Source organism: Gallus gallus, chromosome 6 (assembly GCF_016699485.2).
Source record: "Gallus gallus isolate bGalGal1 chromosome 6, bGalGal1.mat.broiler.GRCg7b, whole genome shotgun sequence".
NCBI lineage: Eukaryota > Metazoa > Chordata > Aves > Galliformes > Phasianidae > Gallus > Gallus gallus.
The window spans coordinates 33047523-33067955 of NC_052537.1; the positions used below are offsets into that span (position 1 = coordinate 33047523).

The following is a 20433-nucleotide window of genomic DNA, read 5'->3' on the forward strand; positions in this document are numbered from 1 at the left end:
GGGGCTTCTTGGCCCCAGTTGCTACTGAAACAGCTAATTTAACATCTTTAGACCAAAACTTTCAGTGCTTAAGCTGGCAACTTCCACTCTTACGCAGATCCACCCAACGTGACCAAGAATTCAAGGACAGAACAAGTGAGAGGTCGATAGGCGGGACAATGAAAGCTATGGTTGGGTTTTCCCAATTACCCCATTGTCCCAGTGGGACAGCCTAGATGCAGATAAGCTCTCTGCTGTCCACGCTGAATACTTCCTTTTATCTTTCATAATACATACTAATCAAGACTTCTTTCATCATCAAAGCAAAACACATGCACTTGCATGAACTATTGTACTTTCTGAATATTCATTTTAAACTTTATCATAAAGCATTCAGAGGAAGGCAGGGAACATTACAGATGATTGCGTGTGACATTTCCATCCCCGTTCTTTTTTCACTCCGTGGCTAATGGTGAGACTCCAACAAGAGCCACCATAAGGAAAGGCCGATGATAATCCCCACAATCAGCAGAGGAGTGTGTAGGAGGCAGCTTGAAACTGTGCAGGGATTTGCAGTGTTAGAACAAGTGTCAGGACACGTGCAGGGGTTAAGAAGACCTGCAGAGGTGCCAAGGGTGCATCATCAGGTTGTTGCACCCCCTGGCCCTGCACCCATGGTACCATCTTAACATCCAAGAGCATACATCCCAAATGTTTCAACTGGGACCTCTTTTGATATTCTTTTTTTCTGACTTCTTTTTGGTTGAAAGTATATCCTAACTTACTACCTCTCACTGTGTTTGCTGTCTAAGCAAAGTCCCTTCTGTTTATTTACTCGCCAAGTCCATACAACAACCTAGGAAACAACAAACTGCTTGAAAACCAAACCAAATCACTCCTGGCAAAACTCTTCTAACTGTGCAGAGGTGCTGATCCAAATGGACAATGACAATGCACAGATTATATTTTTGAGAGCTTTTCTTCCCATTTTCACACGTGTATATATCCACATGTATAAATAAAATGTCAAACTGGCCTGGCAGACCTCTGGGCATGCCCAGAGATGCCACAGCTTCTCTGTGCAACCTGTGCCAGGGCCTCATCATCCTCTGAGTAAACAATTTCCCTTCTGAAATCCAACCTATATTTCCCTTCTTTTAGTTCTAAGCCTTGGCCTATCACTATCTGCCCCTTCTCCCAGCCCCTCCTTGGCTGCCTCTGCTTTTCTATTTGCCATTGGTTTCCCAATCTCCAAGGTTAGGTCAAGACTTTCCCAGCTACCTGAGAACTGGACCCAGCCCACTGGGCACAGGGTGACCCCAGGCAGGCAGGGTGGGAGCCACATCTCCATGTGCCACGGGACTCACACGTAAGCCGATTGCTGGCCTTGACACCCTTCGCACTGGGGAAGAGGGCGGAAGAAGGCAAGCCAGGCACTAATCCGCTCCATCTGCTCTGCAGAAGCTAATTGGATTGCGAGTGCAGAAGGCGAGGCCCCTGCATGCTCCCAAACCTGCTGTTGCACTGCACCAGGCTGCTCCGGTGCATGGGGCAAGGCTCCTGCCACAGAGCCAGGTGCTGCTCCTGACAAGGTGGGCACAGCTTGGCTGCCCAGCTCAGCTGCCCCGGTTTCACTGGGGAGGTGAGAGCACTATTGCATCAGAAAAGAGCATGTGAATAAAAACATCAACATTTCATCTGTAACAAAGCCCTAGAAACAGAAAACAGAAGAGGTTGTACATTAGCTAGCTTCACCAAAAGCCAGCGGAATGCTGTTAATGTCAGGTTTTATTTACGTGCAGAAGTCAAAGGCTCATCTGCAAGGTGCTATATATAAACATTACTAATATATGTCCTGCATCTGCAGCATTTAAATCAGTGGCTTAATGATTCCGCTCTTCTGCTTTTTAAGGATTCACCTCAGCACCCAACTCCACTTCTTGAAATAACAGACAATTCGGTGCTGCAGCATTCCCATTAAAGTGCTCTGCGGCGCAGTGCTATGCGAGACAAGAAGAAATATAAAGATGTGTAATATAATAATGATCAGGAACCTTTAACATTTTTTCCCCTCTATGAACGCCAAGTTTGTAGCTATGGAAACGACTTATGAGAAAGCTCAAAAAAATTGTCAGCAAATATAGCCAAAGAATGCTGTGGATATATGGAAGTCCTAACAATGATAGAGATCTACAGGGTAAGAGGAAAGTGTAAATTGAAGATGACAATACTTGTGCATCAACAACACGTTCTCCTCCGACAGGCCAAACTCATTTTTATTGCCATGGCACTAAAGTCAATGAATTGCACCTGGAATGAGTTTGACACTTTATATTGCTTTTGATAAAGCCATTATAAAAAGCACACTTCAACTTTTAAGAAGTATTTTAGAAGCATATTCTCTGTAATCAGTGAATCCTGCGTTCATGTTGGCCACGATAGTCAGTGTTTTATCAAGTCAGACTGCAGCTCCTCTCCTGCATGCTCTGTGCTCCAGCTATGCACACCATTAATGAGAGCAGCTCTAGTAACACCAATTTGAAGTCCCACACACAACAAACATCTGCACACTCATCTGCCACAGCAAGGTTGGTGAGAGTTTGCACATGCAAATGATGCTAAGCCAGGTCTTTGTGAGCCTTCTGCCCAAACTCAGTGCGAGTTATTCCCGTCTTGTACCCATACCACATCACAAAAGATAACATGACCGTCAGGACAGTGGACACTAGCAAGACACATCTGCTGATTTCAATCAAATGTTTTTGTATGGAAGTTACAATCCCAGTTAAAATAATTAGCCCGTGGTGTTGGCGGTGCATGCCGTGCAGACGTACTTCACCTGGAGGAACACACTCCTTGGGAATGGCTCCAAGGACTTGCTATGGTCTGTCAGGTCAATGTGCAAATTAAATCAGATTTATTCAGTGCATGGAGCTTGCTGTGGTGCTCCTTCAGTCTGGATTGTTAATTGAGCTGCTTTACATGTATACATTGTGATTACATGGTACAATCTGTACAGAAAATGCAGTGAAGAAAACCTGCAGCTGATTTCTGAACTGCTCGCTATACGGTACATTGGGCAGGGAACAAACCAACATCAACAAATGCTCATGAAATTTATATTGCGCATGAAATATCACTGCTACACTCTCTGCCCGTAACAAGCAATTACAATTTCAACACATGACTCTTAAAAGAATGGGTAAATTTAGCTCTTTCAACCATCCCTCAACAACTGTCAAGGCTCTTGCCCCTGACTATGCCCTCTCAGCCTGCAACCAATACATGGTTAACACCATTTCTGTCTGTCACAGGGTGGAAAATGCCAATAAAAAGAATTACCATCAGGTGTTAAACAGTATCAGCAGAGCTAAGCTAATCACAGGGAAAGGCATTTCGAGCCGGGCTCTAAGCTGATAAACCAAAAGATGAGTCCCTTTCACACTGGAGAGCATTACTTGCCCAGGGAAGGCAGCCATCCTCAGCCTGGCTTTCCCTGTGTAGGAGGAGGTTGGGCTTTTAACCAGCTCTTACTTGGGTGGGATGCCAAGTGACCTCGCTTCTCCTTTTGTGCAACACCTTCCATACACCTTGTAGGCTCTTTCTCTGCTTGCCACTGCTGTGGCTTGGAGCAGGGATCACCTTGCCCAGGAAGGACAATCCATCCAACTTTTCCTGAATACTTTATCAAACCCCAAAAGCTGGGGCAAGAGATCCCACTGCTTGTACCAAAGGACACAACGCAGAGTATCAAAGCTTGGCACAAAACCACCACTTGGGTACCTGGAAACATGCTCAGTTTAGAAGACTGCTATACACAGCCCAACAAGACTTGAAAAACAACAACAACAACAAAATGACTTGTTTTAAACCTCTATTCATTTACCAACCTTCAACACATCCGTGGACTACAGCAGACATTATACAACTCTCTGCTGACCAAGCCGACATTAACCTACTCCGACAGAAAATACGTGCAGCCATTTAGAGACGGAGTTGAACACTGAAACTGCTTCCACCTCCTGACTCACGGATCCACAGCAAAAGCTACAGCCAGGAGGGAGCTCGTGGCTCCCAGACATGCGTCCTCCCTCTTCCTGCTGGTAAATACAATGTTCCTGGGTTTAGTCAAGTTTCTGTCATCCACCCGATGTTGTACAAACACGCTAACATACTCGTAAGGCTCGTTTATCACCTCGCCTGCAAGTGCGAATGCTCCTTAGCAATGGTGTTCCTTAAACAGTAATTCCTCAGCACCACTCGAGGATGCAGAACCGCCACACCTTCCATTCCTCAGCCTCAGCCTTCCCTCTGCAGCGGGTCTTACCTTGGCTTCTACTTCTAAAATACAGTTTAACGGGAAGAAAACCTCTCCGGCTATTTGGAAAATAAAAAGGGGGAGATAAACAAAAACGAAGACAATTTTACAGGTCCTACTTCAGCTAAACCTTTCAGGGACTTCAATGAGAAGATAATCTTTCTGTGATTATGTCCAAACCCTCTGGTTGCTTAGCAACACATAATTAAGGAATATGTTTTCAGATCCGCTTTGCAAGCTGGCCATTATCAGATGAAATTACTGGAGCAACAAATGTCATCCTCATGCAAATGAGTTGGTTGTAGGGGGGAAAAAAGAGGTTTGAGTAGTGAGAAAGAGCTCAGCAGAGCTGAAATGCTGCCGGCTTCCTCTTGCTGTGCGCCGGTAATTCTTTTAAAGAAAATAGATAGTAAATAGATTTTTAGAGAGTAAGGTTTGTGGTTTATATAGGAGACAAATGGCAGGAGGGGATGGCTGCTGGTTCCAAAGGAGGCTGCTCCAATACATGCGTTACTGCGGCCCCTCGCATCGATCGCGCTGTGAATAACATGCTTGTGCTCCCCGCATTGTGCCACTCTGCCCTTCTTTTGGGCTTTGGGAAACTGGTGATTTAAAAGCACTGCCTGGATTTACCACTTTTGCTTCTGATCCGTGTCAACACAAAGTGCGTTGCCTAATATTTAAGTATTGCTATAAATCAATACCTTACGCCAGCTGCACAAAGGATGCATGAGCACGAAAGAAAGGGCATCCCCTCTCGAGCCATGTAATTACAGTAAGCCAGGGCAAGGGCTGCGCCAACCGGCTGCGTTTTGACAACTTTATCACTTCCACTCACAAAATCCTTCTTTATTTAGATTCCTGTGGAATGCCATCACCGGTTTGGCACTGCTTCCACGCCTATAAATGGTAGACTTTTATTAAGGCTTTGTGTGCGTGTGCTTGCAGGGCACACTGTTTGAGACTTGTTTGTATGGCAGTTCAGATAAACTATGCAGAGAGAAAATTCCCTGACCACACACTCACTGCCAGGAAAAAACATTTCAAGGGTTTTCTGTGCATTCTTTCAAACAAGTCAAGCCACAAATGAACAGATTTTCTGATTTTCCCCTTACTTGGTGGCATATTTTTGGGGCTACTATCTCCTAAGCCTGCCCAAACCACCCGGCCGTGTATCGCAGCTTCCGAAAGGGGAAGGGAGAAGAGGAGTCACCATTCATTTTTACTGTTCTAGAGCCTAACGACAGGCTTTTAGTTTTAAGCACAGCCCTATTACTTTAACAGCTGTATCACTTCCCTTATAGACATCTCCAGAAGGAAATCAGGGGGATTATTTTATATGCCTGATAAAACAGCAAATTAATAATAAGAAGAAAAGACTTAGGTAATGGCCGAAGGTAAGTCAATTCCCAAGTAATGCCATCAGCTATCTGATGGATTCAGTCAAAACAATGCTAACTATTTCCTTGAGGAACAAGTTTGTGCCTGATAACAGCAGTAAAAAGTCGATCTGCAGCAAACCCCATGGTCCTCATTGCTCAGCGAGCGCTGTATCTCATCTCCCATTCTCCACAAACAACAGGATGGAAAGCTTACCCACAGCCGCGTTACCTGATGTGCTGCTTACTGTTAGCTGAAGTTAGCTGAGCAAATGAAATATTTAGACTTTAACCACACAGGGAGAACCAGCATCTCCAGCTGTGTGTAGCCTTATAAAGAAGCCCTTTTCTAAACAGGAGAGGCACAAAACCTGACTACGCCTGCCCATGTTTCTCAGGAATTCACACAAACAACAACAAAGTGACTCTAAAATACCACACAGACAAAGATCCTTAGGAGGTTACTTGGTTCGGGCGATGCCATTGTGGAGACAATGACAGGAGGCCCCGTGCGCCTGCTGAGCTTCGGGTACGGGGAGAGCTGTGCAGGGAACGCGGGGCCGGCGGGTGCCAGGCTGCTGTCCCCGGGTGCACCTGGCCGGCGGAGGAGCTGCGGGCTGCCATGTGGGCTGGGGGCTGGTGATGCCGCCGTCCGCTCTCTCTTCATCAGCTCCATGGGCACGGTGTAGGTGGTTGGGTACGCCGTTTTGGGGCTGGCATGTGGGTTGGCTGTGGCCATGGGTGCGCCAGAAGGAGCGGAATAGGTGGACGCCAGCCGTGGGTGCACGTTGCAAGGCAGGGGCGTGTTGTATCCGGAATTGGAGAGGAATTGCGGCCCCTGCGGAGTGCCGGTGGGGTAGGTGGTCTCCAGTAGGTGCTGGGTGGGGGCGCTGGATGGCCGCCGGTGCATCTCCCCGGCCCTTGGGGAGGGTGGCTGCAATGGAGGCTGTGGGGCCGCGAGGCCGTCGGCAGCCGGTCCCGAGCCCATGCTCAGCCCATAGTCACCCGGCAGCTCTCCGCGGTGGCTGAAGCTGTTGGAGCGAGTCCTGGGGCGCAGCGATCCGCTCCTCCGCTCCTGCCGCTGCAGCTGCATTTCGGCCTTGTAGTTGTGGGCGATGCGTGACAGCACACGTGCCTGCCCCAGGTTGGGAGCCACCGACTTGATGTCGTTCTCCTCCATCATGGCCAGCAGGTTGGGCGAGTCGAAGCCCTGCTGCAGCAGAGCAGCAAAGGTACTCTCCGAGACGCCCTCAGCACGCAGCAATGCCACAAACTCAGGGTCGAAGCTCCTCTTTCCCTCCTGTCCGGGGAAGGCCGTGGGCACTGGCGGGTGGGTTGGTGCCACCGCCATTGTCTCGTAGCTGTCGTACGGGCCCTTGGTGCCGGTGCCCTCCCGGCCTGGCCCATAGCCACCAGCAGGATCCACCACTAGACATGTGGGGACGGTTTGTCTGCTGCCCGCTGCCTCAGGAGGCCGCTCAGCACCATCGCCATAGGCTGGACGGCCAGGGAAGTTCGGTGGCTCCGCTCCATACCGCAGGCTGGGGGGCTCCGTGCCATACCGTGCTGGCGAGACGTCCCTGTTGCGCAGTCGCTGCCCATCCATGGCCATTTTGGGGTCCCTGTAGAGGCGGGCAGCCTCTGGGGGTGCAGGCGGGCGGCCCGGAGCCTGGTCCCAAGACAGTCGGCTGCCTGGCGCTCCGTAGCCCGCCAGTGGCCGGCTCACCGCCTGGTAGCAACGAGGGTCCTTGGGTGACCTAGCGGCCAAGGACGGGTCGCTGTAGTAATCCTGGGTGCCCCGTCCGGCCATGACTGCCTGCCGGTCACAGTAGGTGAAGTCAGGGACAGAGCCCTTCCTGAGGGGCCCTGGGGCGAAGGCAGCATCCTGGTAGGGGTACGCCTCTTGCTTCAGCTCCGCACCGCCCTGCAAGATGATATCGTTGGCACGGAGGCCCGGCGGCTCATACCAGCCACCCTCACCACCGTAGGTCAGGGAGCTCCTCCGGCCTGGCGGCCTCTGGTACTCGAAGGCATTCTCACCCTCCCAGGCGCCCTCATACCAACCGGAGGCATCCCAGCTCTGCGAGCGGCCGATGTTGGGGTGCTTGCTGGGGATGGGCATCACCGCCGCACTGCTTGCTCCCACTAGGACGGAGAAGTGGAGGCACCTTCCTTCTCACCGCTTCCCCTGCCAGCATCAACAGCAGACCGTGCCTGGCCCGAGCCCTCCCTTCACAAGCCGACCGGTGGCTTTATCTTTCCAAGTGTCACCTGAATTATTAATTCTTCGAAACTTTAGGAGGCGAAGCATGTAACCCAGCCTGGCTCCACAGCAGTGGGGGAAGGACCTTCCCGTGCAACACGGCTGCAGAAGAGGGCCACTGCACTCAGCTGCAATGCTTTATCCTCTGCCGCTCAGGACAGTGTGCTCACATGGATGACTGGCCGAGCAGCGCGGGGATTAGGGGCTAAATAAAACCGCTAAAGCCTTTCCTCCATGTGACATCATTTTAGCCCGATGAAATCTTCTGCACCAACCCAGCCAGCAATCTCAATGCAATTTCTCCCCCGAGGGAATTTGTTGTTTTTTTTTTTTTTTTTTTTTTTTTGCATGTTGCTTTTGACACCTTTTTCATCCGTTTCAGTTGTCTCCTTCCTCGTAAATTCACCGCTCCCAACCACACCAGTGCCTGCGGAGGACGGGCAGTGAGATAACAGAACGCGCCGTATCCACACGGCCCCGCGCACATGTACCAAAATAAAAAGGAAAGCTCCAATGTCAGCTCAATCTTAATCCGCTCTGATGAAATGCTAATCCACTGCACACAGCTAAGGACAAATTAAATGGGAGCATGCAGGCAGGCCTATAAAAAGACCAGTGCTGGATACACAGGAATACAAGAGTGATTAGAAATTAGTTAGGTATCTGTTTAACACTTAATGGATACTGTAATTTGCTTTGGAAATTACATTTTTTGTTGTAGTTTCAAATTAGCTATACTAGCGAGGCACCAGAAGGATTCTTTGCGTTATTACCATAATACGCAAATCCTTTCATCATCCCAGGACAGAAAATTGTGGAGGTGTAATCTGGAATGTATGATTTTAAGACCCTACCAGAGGTCAGGGGCAAGGAGGGGAGGATCAAAGGACCTAAACCCTGACCCTACAAAGCAAAAAGGAGCAAGAGACCTCTGCCTATCATCTCCTGTTTCCTTCAGAAAAAGAAACACATGTTTACGAGGTGGGAAAACACTCAAAGACATCAGACAAAACTCAATTTGTACCTCGTGGTCTTTCAGTATTCATATGGATTAAGTATTTTTTGTACAGCTGGAGTACGCAGAAGGATTCAGATGGAATCACACGACAGAAAACTGTGATTTGGAAACGTAATAAGAATTTCCATGTACAGTTACCATTTTCAGAAAAGCTATTAAAATGGCTCCCCAAAACATATTTCTAACTCATCAAGCGCTGCTTCTGCTCTCATACTCCTTTTCCTAGGAGAACAGGTCATCCAGTACTTATGTAGCAAATCACTGTGAGTGAAGCAACATTTTCCTTTACTAATTAAAATGCTTGGAAGGAAACAATGTTGTCCTTCTCTGAAGCAGTAACAAATTTCTTCACCTCAAGCACCTGCCTGCCAGGACAGACTCAGCAAAGGGGAAACAGCCGCCTTTGGTCTGTTTGCAAGACAGCCTGTGTGTTTTCACTGCTAACCCACAATAAATGTTTGGTGCACTAGCCATCACATGATAGACTTTTGTGCTATTATGATAGCTAAATCACTAATACAGTCTAATGCTTCTACTTGCCTATCATACTAATGCCTCTGGGCTATATTTCTGACCCAAATACTGACAGGATCTTTGAGTAATCCCTAAATTTCTTTATTGCAGTAAATACTACAAATCCTCTTCAAACATTCTCTCCTCCAATTCTGTCCCCAAGAACCACAGCCTTTAAAATTCTGTTGGATATTACACAGACATGCAAAACATGGGCCCCAAAAGATTATTTATGCAATTCACAGAGAGTATCTGATTGGCATCATATTGAATTAACTAACGAACTTAAGGCACATTGGAAAATTTCTTCTTTTGTGAGAACCAAAATGGGAAGACACATTTGTGGCTTACAAATAAAACAGAGAACATTCTAACAAACAAAAACATTTTATTACAACAACATTTTGGTAAAGAATAAAATGTATTCCCCACTGGATACGGAGAGATCTGTTCCATTTGTTTGCTCTGAAGCGGCAGAAGAAAAGTCCTAAAAATGTATATGCAAGAATAATAAAATACTCGTCTACAGATCAAGGGCATCTTCCATCATTGTTTTCAAAGAAATTGGTAATGAACTTAGTCACCATGCTAAGCCCCAGTTGGCAACGGGAAAAAAAGACATGTCACAGAGAAATTAAATTCTCTAAGTGTTGATCTTGAACAACTACAAGGGAAGTCAGAAGGGAGCTCTGAGCATTTACTGCCTCCGAAAAAATCAAAGGCTTCCATAAGCCCTTGGGTCGCTGCCCTTGGGCAGCCTGGTCTGGTGGTTGGTAGCTCTGCACATAGCAGGGTGGTTGAAACTAGATGACCGTTATGGTCCTTTTCAACCCAGGCCATTCTATGATTCTAAGATGGACACTTGAAGAAACTTCACCCAACCCAACAGATCAGGGAAGGTGGTTCCTATGTGGGTTCAGCAGGAGCCGAAGACCCATCTCCAAGATCCTCACAGCCCAAGAGCAGCTTGCATCAGTCCCTCCAGGTGCAAGACCTGGGGCAGCAGGACATGCTCGGATCATGCTTGCCCAACACAAGCAAGGAAACTTCAACTTCGGACCAATGCCAGGAGCATTCTTACATAATGGATGATCTACTATAAGCACATGGGCCTCCATGGATCAAATTGCCAATTCCTGGGCTCCATGTTAAGCACAGGTAAAGGCCTGCAGGATCAGGGGCTGTGGGCCTTGTCCTTCTCCCTGCAGCCACGCAGCAGATGTCCTTATGGTAGAATGGTACACTCACTCTGAGTCAAGAAATGTGTATGAAATGGCTGGAACGAAGTATTTACAGATGGGCAATAAGGTTTTTTTTATTTTCCTTCCTTTTGCATTTGTAGCAGCGGCTCCTTGCAAAAATACCAGTGCCCTGTAGCTATTTCTGAGCTCAGAACCAGGCAGCAATCACCAGGAGAGGGTGTGGGGGCATAAGAGTACAACCCAACATACCCGAACCCAACGCAACCCAGCCCAATGCAACCCAACCCAACACAACCCAACGCAACTCAACAGAACTGACCCCAGCTGCACCTCAGGGAGAGAAGGAGGGTGCAGGCACCGGCACTCCTGCCATGAGGGGGAGACAAGGATTGCTGGACAGGCAAAAAATGTATTTTCCCATTATCTTTTAATTCTAGAGGTATTTAGGGAAAAAAAAAACACATACAGAGGCAAAAGGAAAAAAAAAAGCTGATCAAGAGATTAAATGCTCTGGTATTTCAGATCACGTGAAAAATGCACAGTTGTGACTCAGTACGCTAGGTTTCAATTCAGTGTTGGAATAACATATAGTACATTTTGCTAACAACTACAGAAGTATCCTCTGAAAAGAAAGATGAGAAGAAAGGTGGCCCACCACTCAAACACCACGGTCAAAATGGACGGAATGAGAATTGCTTCTGGAAATCATTCCCAGGGGGTATGGAACAAGCATCTTCTACAGTGGTAAAGAGCTCAGCTTTCTTCCAGCAAGGAGAAAGCCTGTTATACATGTAAAAACCACGATAAGAAATCAGGATGCTAAATCTGCAACACAAATTTGTAAACAACATCTTTTGGTGTCTGCAGTGCTGACTCGAGGGAGAATGGATGTGAAATGTAATTCACAATGATATAAAACATTTCATTGTGAATTCTGAGAGCAAGCTGCTGGAAAAATTACCCTGGGTAACAAAACAGTACACTTTCTCTTCGTTTTGCTTTTTATTATGTTAAAATACTTTTCAAGTACAAGTTTAAATGTTGTTTCTGCTGGAAACGTGATCTTTTTTTTAAACATAGTAAAGCGTTGATGTTTTCCCCTGAATTATTTTCTTGTGGCAGAACGTAGAACTGAAACAACATTTGCCAAGTGTCAATTTGCCAGGTTTGTGGCTAAAACTAAAGTAGATCGGTATTGGAAAAGCTATTTCCCCCTCTGAGGCAAATAAACCCTACCTGCGGTAGTGAGGAATCCTCCAGAGAATAACTACATCTCGTGTTAATGGACAGAGCAGGTATCAGAAAACCCACGCTTTATACTTTGCTCTGCCACTGTCAGCCAGCAAATTGCTTAATTTCTTAGTCACAGGTTTCCCTTCCATCAAGAGGGATATAATAACACAGCCCTATCACATTCAGATGGTGTTAAGATTAATCCGTGTTTGTAATATGCTTCAGGTGACAAGGTACAAAGCTCCAGAAAGCTAACGGGGGGATAAGTGGCTCTGCCCTCAGTGCCTGCACTGGAAGGACCATGTGTGGTGGTGCCCAATGGCCCTGGGGCTCAAGAGCCTTTTAGGGTGTCTGCTCCTTGTACGCAGCTTGCAGGGCACTGGGAAGCAGAACTGGGCTGGAGCTGAGCTACACGCTGCCAAACAACGGATGCGATGGAGAGGAAAAGGAGCAGCGTGAGCTCCAAGTGATGCACACGCATGGACAAATCTTAAAGAAAAAACTGGGGGAAGAAACGCAGGAAGAAAATGTTCCAAATCCTTGGAAATGACTGCATTTGCTAAAATTTGGCTCTGCAGAAACCTCTCTCGCAGCGGCAATAAGCACTCTGCGTAGATGGACTTTCTAATGGTCTCCCAAAATTAGAGGCGTACAAAGAGAAAATTAGCAGGATTGTGCAGGAATCATTTTCAATAATCAAAGGAACAGAACAGCATCTGAAAGCACTCAGCTCTTGAAGCCATGCCACATGCTTTTACCAATTTCCAAACCAAAAGCGTAGATGCTTTGTAAGTTCAACAAAACCCCCTCAAACACCAACTCGGTGCGTTACAACAGAACACACTAAAGATCAGCTGATTATTAAACAATCATTGCCTCCTGTAACCCTGCATTTTGATGACTTGAGAGCATGAAACAAAAGCTGACGTCCGCACGTAACCCAGCCGGGGATGGGTGGAAGTAACCGCTGGCTCATGTGCATGATGAGCCCGGCGATGCGCTCACGCTGTGCCCAACTGAGATTTGGAACTGGGGTCAGCTTCCAAAAATGGGCAGCTCCCACCAGTTAGTATCGTGAGAACAATTAGCAAATAGGTTATTTCACATAAGGAAACTACAGTCACTGTTGCTATTGCCAGCCAGCACCACGGCTCGCATCACGCTTTGTGTGCGCCAATGACTTATCTGAGGGATGCATCTACCTTGAATTACTCCACATTTATCACAGGATGAGGGTACGAGCACCTCAAGGGGCACACAGAATCACAGAATGGCCTGGGTTGGAAGGGACCTCAAGGATCATGAACCTCCAACCCGCCTGCCACAGGCAGGGCCACCAACCTCCACATGTAATACTGGACCAGGCTGCCCAGGGCCCCATCCAACCTGGCCTTGAACACCTCCAGGGATGGGAACTTATCGCCCCATACTGCCCAGCTCTCTGCAAAGACTGGCTGATATACCCCAGAGCTCAAAAAGTGTGTTGTGGCTAACAAATGTGAGAAGCCATGGAGCTTCCAAAAGGCATTTGCATTTCAAAACAAGAAGCCCAGCTGCAAAACATACTTTGAGCGGTCAGAATGAACCCCACAGGCTCTTGAATCTTCAATAGGAAACAATTTTGCCTTCAAGTATTGGGAGAGACCAGTACAAGTCAGCATAAAAAGTATTGCGACATCCCTGGTTCAACAAAGGGATAATAAATACATCAGCTGTATCCCTATACCATACAACTGCACCCTGCCAAGGACTACAAACCAAAAATCAATCTGGGTGCTGAACGGCAGTTGAAAAGCCAGCAGACAAGGTTCATTGGGCGCATCGCTCAACAATTTGTGAAGATCTAATCTAGGAATGCTCTTTAAAATAATCCTCCGGAAATCACATCAAGCACCTTGTCTCCAAAACTAGGTATTAGACCTCTAGGTCAAAATTCATCATTTTTAATAAGAATTTGGGATCAAGATTTAAATAGCACGTGTAATGAAAAGCATGGGAATTATATCTGTCCCAGAAAGCAGCACAGAAATCCACTGTTAAATGAATATATATTGTAATTCTGAACTCTGCCATGCATGTCTGGGCTTTGCATAAAAAATAATTAATTACTAGGTTGTAACACGGTCCTGAGGAGATAAACAGGCTGGAGTGCAGGCTGCCTCCCTGCTTTACTTTCCCTGATGATGCCAAGAGCTTGAAATGCGTACCTTCCTTGCAGACTCAACACATATATATATGCATTTATATGCATTATTTTGGCTAAAAACGAGCTTTTTTTTTTTTAAAAAAAAAAGATTAACATATTTTATTATGACATTACAATAATGAAAGATTTCACTGTGGAGGAACCATCCTTGCAGGCACATCTTACTGCACTCCCCAACTCTCCATGGGGGCAACTCCTGCATGGCAGGGATGACCCCAAGGCTGAAGCTGGCAGCCCCACTCCCGTTGCTTTGGCTGACTGGCTGATTCAGTCCAAAAGCTCTTAAAGCTGGCAGGCAGCGACACTATTTTCTCCCAAAAATAGATGCCAAGCTATAACTATCCACTATTTTGTGAACCAAAGCTATTTATTAGTAAGTTTTGAGGTGCTAGGTGGCAGTAGAGAGTGTAAAAGACAATCTAAAAAAATAGACACAAATTAATAGAGTTAAGATAGCGGGCTACATGAAAGTGTCATTAAGAAATTATCAATGCCATTTAAAGCTTAAGGCAAAGCAAAAATGCACAACCAACTCTAGAAAACTTGCACTCCGAAGAAAGCTCTCAGATATAACACACATAATGAAAACCTTCACTGTTTTGGCAGAGATCCACTACATCTGTTTGTGGATACCAAAAAATATAAAAGAAAAGTTGTGTAATGCATTTCTCTGCAGCTTTATTTTACTATATAGCCAGATGTCCCACTCCTGTCAAAATATTTACTGGTAAACAGTCAGTAGAGTCAGTATCAAACCTAAAGATTTGGTCTGGATCCAGACGTCGTCAATCCTTAAGAGACAGACATGAGTTTTTCCTGGTGTTTGGGAGGAAAATCCATCCCATTCTCATCTGTCCTTGAGGACTGATCCTTTCCCATCACATATCTAGAAAGGTGAAGCAGTCAACTTCCAGTCTGGCACGACGGAGGTGGCCTCAGCAGCACTCCCAAACACAGCAATAGGGCTGTCCCAGGATTGCTGCTCCCACAACACCTTTGCTCCACATCTCCTTGCATAGTCCAGAGATACTGTCATTTCTCTGAGTAATCTTCAAATGAGGAGGAGGATTTAGAGTAAGAGAAGAAAGCCAGATACGATGACAACATGTTAATCCATAAACCGGTTAATTTAAATGGGAAATGTGGTAAGGATGAAATTAAGTTGATGGTATTGAAGTCATCAGCTGTAATTGTTTCTTAATTAATGACATGAAGTTAGAAAGCTTGTTACATGGACCCTTGTCTTAAGGCTGGAGGAAATGGAGAAATACAAGGTGGGCTTAAGAGTTAGGTGCATATTAAATTGTTGTAAATGTGGGCTTAAATGCAAGGACAGCACAACAGAACTGTTCTTCCATACCTGTGTGCATACAGCACTCAAGTCACAGGAAAGGGGAGCTCTACATCTTGCAATAGCTTGAGTCACATATCTATTACAAAGAGGTTGCATACCAAATTCATGGTTTTTTTCTTCCTGTAACCTTATCTAAATGTGTCTTACTCTCTACCGGTTGCCCGGGGGACTTTGTCAGGCTGGCTTCATATCTGGCTCAAGTCCTACATCTTGTCGTGCGTATCCCCCTGTGGCGTGTCACTGGAGATAGGCTGCACAGAAGTGAATGCATAGAGAAAAAATCTACACAAAGCTGAAAAACTACTCGGGCAGCCCACGCCTCACTGCTGTAAGGACAACAGCCCACTGGGAAATAGGAGATGTGCCACAGCCCTGCCACAGAGCAGACAGTGCCCACTCACACATAGAGCAAAAGGGTTGAAAATCATGGAAGAATGCCAGTAAGTTTGTATAAAGCCTACGAACCCACTGAGATTGCTAGAATTCTCTACAACCCATAGGATTCTGTCTAATTAAAAAAAAACCAAAACAAAGCCTTAAAATTTTAACAAATACTAATATTAACAAATGGGTAGCTAAGAACAATGCTGAATGACACACTTCCCAATGCCTGAATTGGTAGAACGAGTTGCAGCCTAGCTTTTGTCTGAATTTAAAGTCCTTCCTGAAACCTCCATAAAGGCTGATGGACTTCATATGGACTCTTGGTGAGGAGTTAAGAGCAGCCAAGCAGAACTTCAGAGAAATGAAATCAGCACAGGGTGCAATGGCAGAGCATCTGACAAACCAACTTCTCTTTTTCTCTAGGCAAAATGTGGCAAGCAAGCCTTCCTTACAAGCCTGATGGTTTATGTGCTTTGAGGTGGAAACTTGAAAAAAATATAAATAAAAAGCTTTATATGGGGGGGGAAATCCTGGTACTGTGTTAAATAATCATGGAACAAAGAAAGCCAAACCCACTAGACAAAAATAAAGGTCTGTATTTGTTCTAAATAAGTCAGTTTTGCTCAGGACAAGCAGTTTCTTCCACGTTTGATATCATCTTTAACTCATTGTTTCTCATCAAATGACGAGTGGTGATAAGAATTTCCTGAGATAATAGGATTCTATTTCTAAGCTGTAAAAATAAGTATTATCAGATGCTACTTGGCATTCAAATTTCCAAGAATGGAAGAAAATTCCTCCACCCAAATATCAAACACACTCATTTTGGCCACAGTTACATTATCCAAAGAGCAAGCAGCTTTCCAGTGCTGCCCAGTCACTGTCCAGACCTGCAGACAGGCAGCGCTCTGCAACAGGGATGCCAAGCACTGAAACAATTCAATTTGATGGCATCATGTGATTTGATACATCTGATGTATCACAGTGCCTAAGAACTGGCTATTTCCTACACAGTACCATGCTAACAAAATACTAAGGTGGGAAACAAGAGACTGCCAGAATTCAGCTCCCTCGTACAACTTTTGTTTTGACTACCTGGTAGTTTTTAATTGCGTTTTAGAAACTGTGCTTCCACAGGAAAAGCTCCTCTATTTTTCAGCCCGAATGGATTGCACCTCCTGAATGAGAACCTGTTCTGGATTTTGTTGTTATTGGTGTGTGAGCCCAGATCCCCAGGACACACTGCTCAAATACTGCTGAAAAGCCCAGAGCCATGGCAATTCTTCAGGGGCACTTCTGTCAAAGGCTTGGTTTATTTTAATGGTAAGAAAGTGCATCACGAGCAACAATTGACTGTGGGAATATTAAGCCCGCTTTTAAGGACGAGAAATTGAAATAAAGAGCAAGTAAAAAGCACCTCTGACAAAGATCCAAGGCATTATTTACCAGCATACCTGGCATTACATCGTGCATTTATTCAAATATTACTGTACGTGGTTGGCATTGACTTCCATCGCAGGCAGAAACGTGGAATTCCTGCCCACCTTGAAATGACTTAACCAGCCCCACGTAGCCACGGCCAAGATAAATTCGTTGATGATAAAACCATCCCTTCCTTCCCCAAGTTCCCTCCTGCATTTCACAGAGGGGCTCCCACCCTCATGTCAGCTCCTTTCCAGAATGTCCTCTGCAGAAGCCCTCCTTAATGAGGCCACGGTCAAAACCCACAACCAGCGCAAAGAAATAACGAGCCATTGGCCCAGCCAGGAACAAAGCGTTGCCCAGTCTGTCTTGATTTTGCATGATTCTTAAGCTCTCCTGTTCCTCTTCCTTTGAACAGCCACAAAACTGGTGGGTAAACATGAGAAAAGAGAGAGTGCTCCATCCCATCTTGAAACTATAGGGCTGGAAGGCAAACACTTGGGGAACAGAAGCCTGTAGCTCCAAAAGCCAAGAGACCCATGCACTGAGCACTGGAAGTACGTTTCTGCGTTGGCATTTGTCAGCCACAGAACACACCAAAGGCCCTAAAAGCAAACAAAAGCCACGAAGAGCTTGTGTGGCACTTCCAATGGTTGTGCTGTTGTGCAAGGCGCCGACAGCTCTGGTGGCACAACTGATGTGTAAGGACATGATTCCCTGCTAGATAATGACAAATCCTGAGTGAGAACTCCATCGGGAAATGCCTGGGCTCACTTGGCCTTGCCATTATTTTCCCTCTTTGCTTCTTGTTCATCTCAGAGCTGCCACTTTCTGGGTGTGTGTTGAAAGCTTAACTGATTCATAAATGTCAGTGCAAACTTCAACCTATAAAGCCAAGCATTAAAATTTCATGGCACCGGAGCTGCAGACAGCAGGGCAGCATGGCTGCAATGCTACGGAGCAGAGGCAGCACTGGGGATCATCGGAGAGGAATTCAGTGGGGTTGGGAAACCTGAGCTTTACACAGAGACAAGACACTGCCACCAGCATCCTGGCTGTGCCACCACTACTGCCTTGTTCCCATTGAGTACCCAAAGCACCATGCATCTCTAAGGGGATGCAGAGGAATCCCCCCCCCGATGACAGCACACCCAAGTGTCCGTGTGTCCAATGGGGACATGTGCAAGCTTCACTGCATTCAAAGGCCAAGAAATAGCCCCAAATTTGGGAAGAATAGCAGGCACGCTCCTGGCACCACAGCCACCCCGCTGCACAATTCAGATCCTTTTTTCCCAAGCAGAGCAGGAGGGCACTGTGGCTTCCATGCTGCACGCTGGGGGCTCTGCTTTGTTTCCAACACAGCAAAACCAACATTCCTCACCATCTCCCGCTTAGATGCAGCTCAACAGTTTTTGCTGGAACTTGTTTTTTTGTTTTTTTTTTAATTCACCCTGAGGTTAAAACTCATCATGAAATGGAAACATTCAGCTCAAACAAATGTAAAAAAGTGTCAAAATTACAAGCGAATGGGAAGAGAATTGAACTAAGGGGTGCTGGACAAGTCTAACTAGACACAGCACCAGCAGCTCCACCTCTAAGGCATATTTGGACTCGCTACGTAATCAGCCATGATTCCACAAACAGGAACTCTGTAAACCACTCTGCACATTATTTTCCGAAACCCCAGCCCTGCACTGGATCCATCTTTCCACCCACATGGATCCAATTACAGCATCGGCACCCAAACTCTCTGGGACAACCAAAAAAGAAAGAAGTGGGTAAACCAAGGCTTTGCTTCGTTCTGATGGGCACCACAAACCCTTTTAATTCTTAGCAGGCTGCTCCAAATGGCATTATAGCAGGCTGTTGCCCTAATATTTATTCATCCCCTACCATTATCCCACTTGTAGTTTTCTAGAGAGCAAAGCCTGTTACCTGGTGCAGAGCTCACCCCTTGGAAACAGCCTGCTTAGCAGGAAAAGGAGCTCTGTAATATAAAGACCTCATAACTACATATAAAAAAAAGCACGGAGGCACTGTGTAATGCAATGAGACCAAACTCCCTTACTTCCTAGAAGACTCATAAACCTGAACATAAAGGCATTTTCAAAGATACCACTACCCTTTGTACAGCTTGGATTACTTTTCCATGCCAGATGCACGTTTAACAGAGACACAGAAACACTGCAGCTTCTTACAACGCTCTTTTAGTACCACGGCAGTTTGTAAGCCATTTCCCTCAACATGTGCCTGTTATGTTTCCAGCAGCCCCCTGTTAAGAACTGCTGCCTGGCGGCAGTTTGTGCAGCACAGCACAGACACGGCGCACTAAGTAGTACTCCTTGGACAGAGCTTACAGCATGCAGCGGGGAGCACAAGGATGGTTCAGCTCCAGAGGTGCCATCACCCTGCTGCACTGATTGACATCCCTTCCTGCGCGTGCTGTAAAAGGGATGGGACAGCATACCAACCTCGTAACGAGCAGAGAAATCCCCTGTGTACTACCAAACAGTTAGCTTTCCATCAGTTCAACACAGCTCTGCATTCCACCCATTTGCTTAAAGAGAAAAGCTGCATGAGTGCTTCCACTGAACAAAGACTCACAGAATTATTCAGGTTGGAAAAGACCTCTAAGAGCATCAAGTCCAGCCACCAACCCAATAGGAACCCTTCAAATGACTTCTCAGCACAACAGCTGCCTGACTTCTCATCGTATTTCACCTCATGCTCTTTCAAGACAACACCAAGAGAAAAGCTTGTTGTTTCAAGGTGTGTTTTCAGCAGCTGAAACATCCGCTTCTCTATGTTTTCCTGTGCTATAACCCAAGTAGGTGACTATAACAAAAAACAGCCATCAGAGATGTCAGTATGGAATATCAGTCCTGTGAGCATGGTATTTTGTGAAATCCCACGCTCCTTGCATTTTTCAAGGTAGCTTTTATAATGCTGCTTACAGCACACAGTCATGATCTGTTGCTTATAAATACAAGAGTCTTACAACATGAATCCCACCCCTAAAATCAAATCACAACACAGCTGGCAAATGACAAAGTAGACTTTAAATAGTTATGTCTTCTGCGCGTTTACAGATTAAGAAAGAATCTCTTCTGACCAAGAAAGAAGAAGAAAGCTCATATATCAGAGGAAAATAATCTAAACTTC

General features: G+C 46.1%; 1 protein-coding gene across 10 annotated transcripts in view; it reads right to left on the minus strand.

The window, feature by feature from the left end:
- CTBP2 (C-terminal binding protein 2) overlaps window positions 1-20433 on the minus strand; it is a 251733-nt gene that overhangs the window by 25185 nt on the left and 206115 nt on the right. Inside the window, exon 1 of one of the 10 annotated variants that reach the window (XM_015289053.4) lies at window positions 6142-12918. The exons of the other annotated variants lie outside the window; for them this stretch is intronic. Within the exon in view, the coding sequence (XP_015144539.3) occupies window positions 6142-7798 (1657 nt within the window). The 5' untranslated portion in view covers window positions 7799-12918. Of the gene's footprint in view, window positions 1-6141; window positions 12919-20433 lie in introns of those variants that run through there. 10 annotated transcript variants of the gene reach the window in all.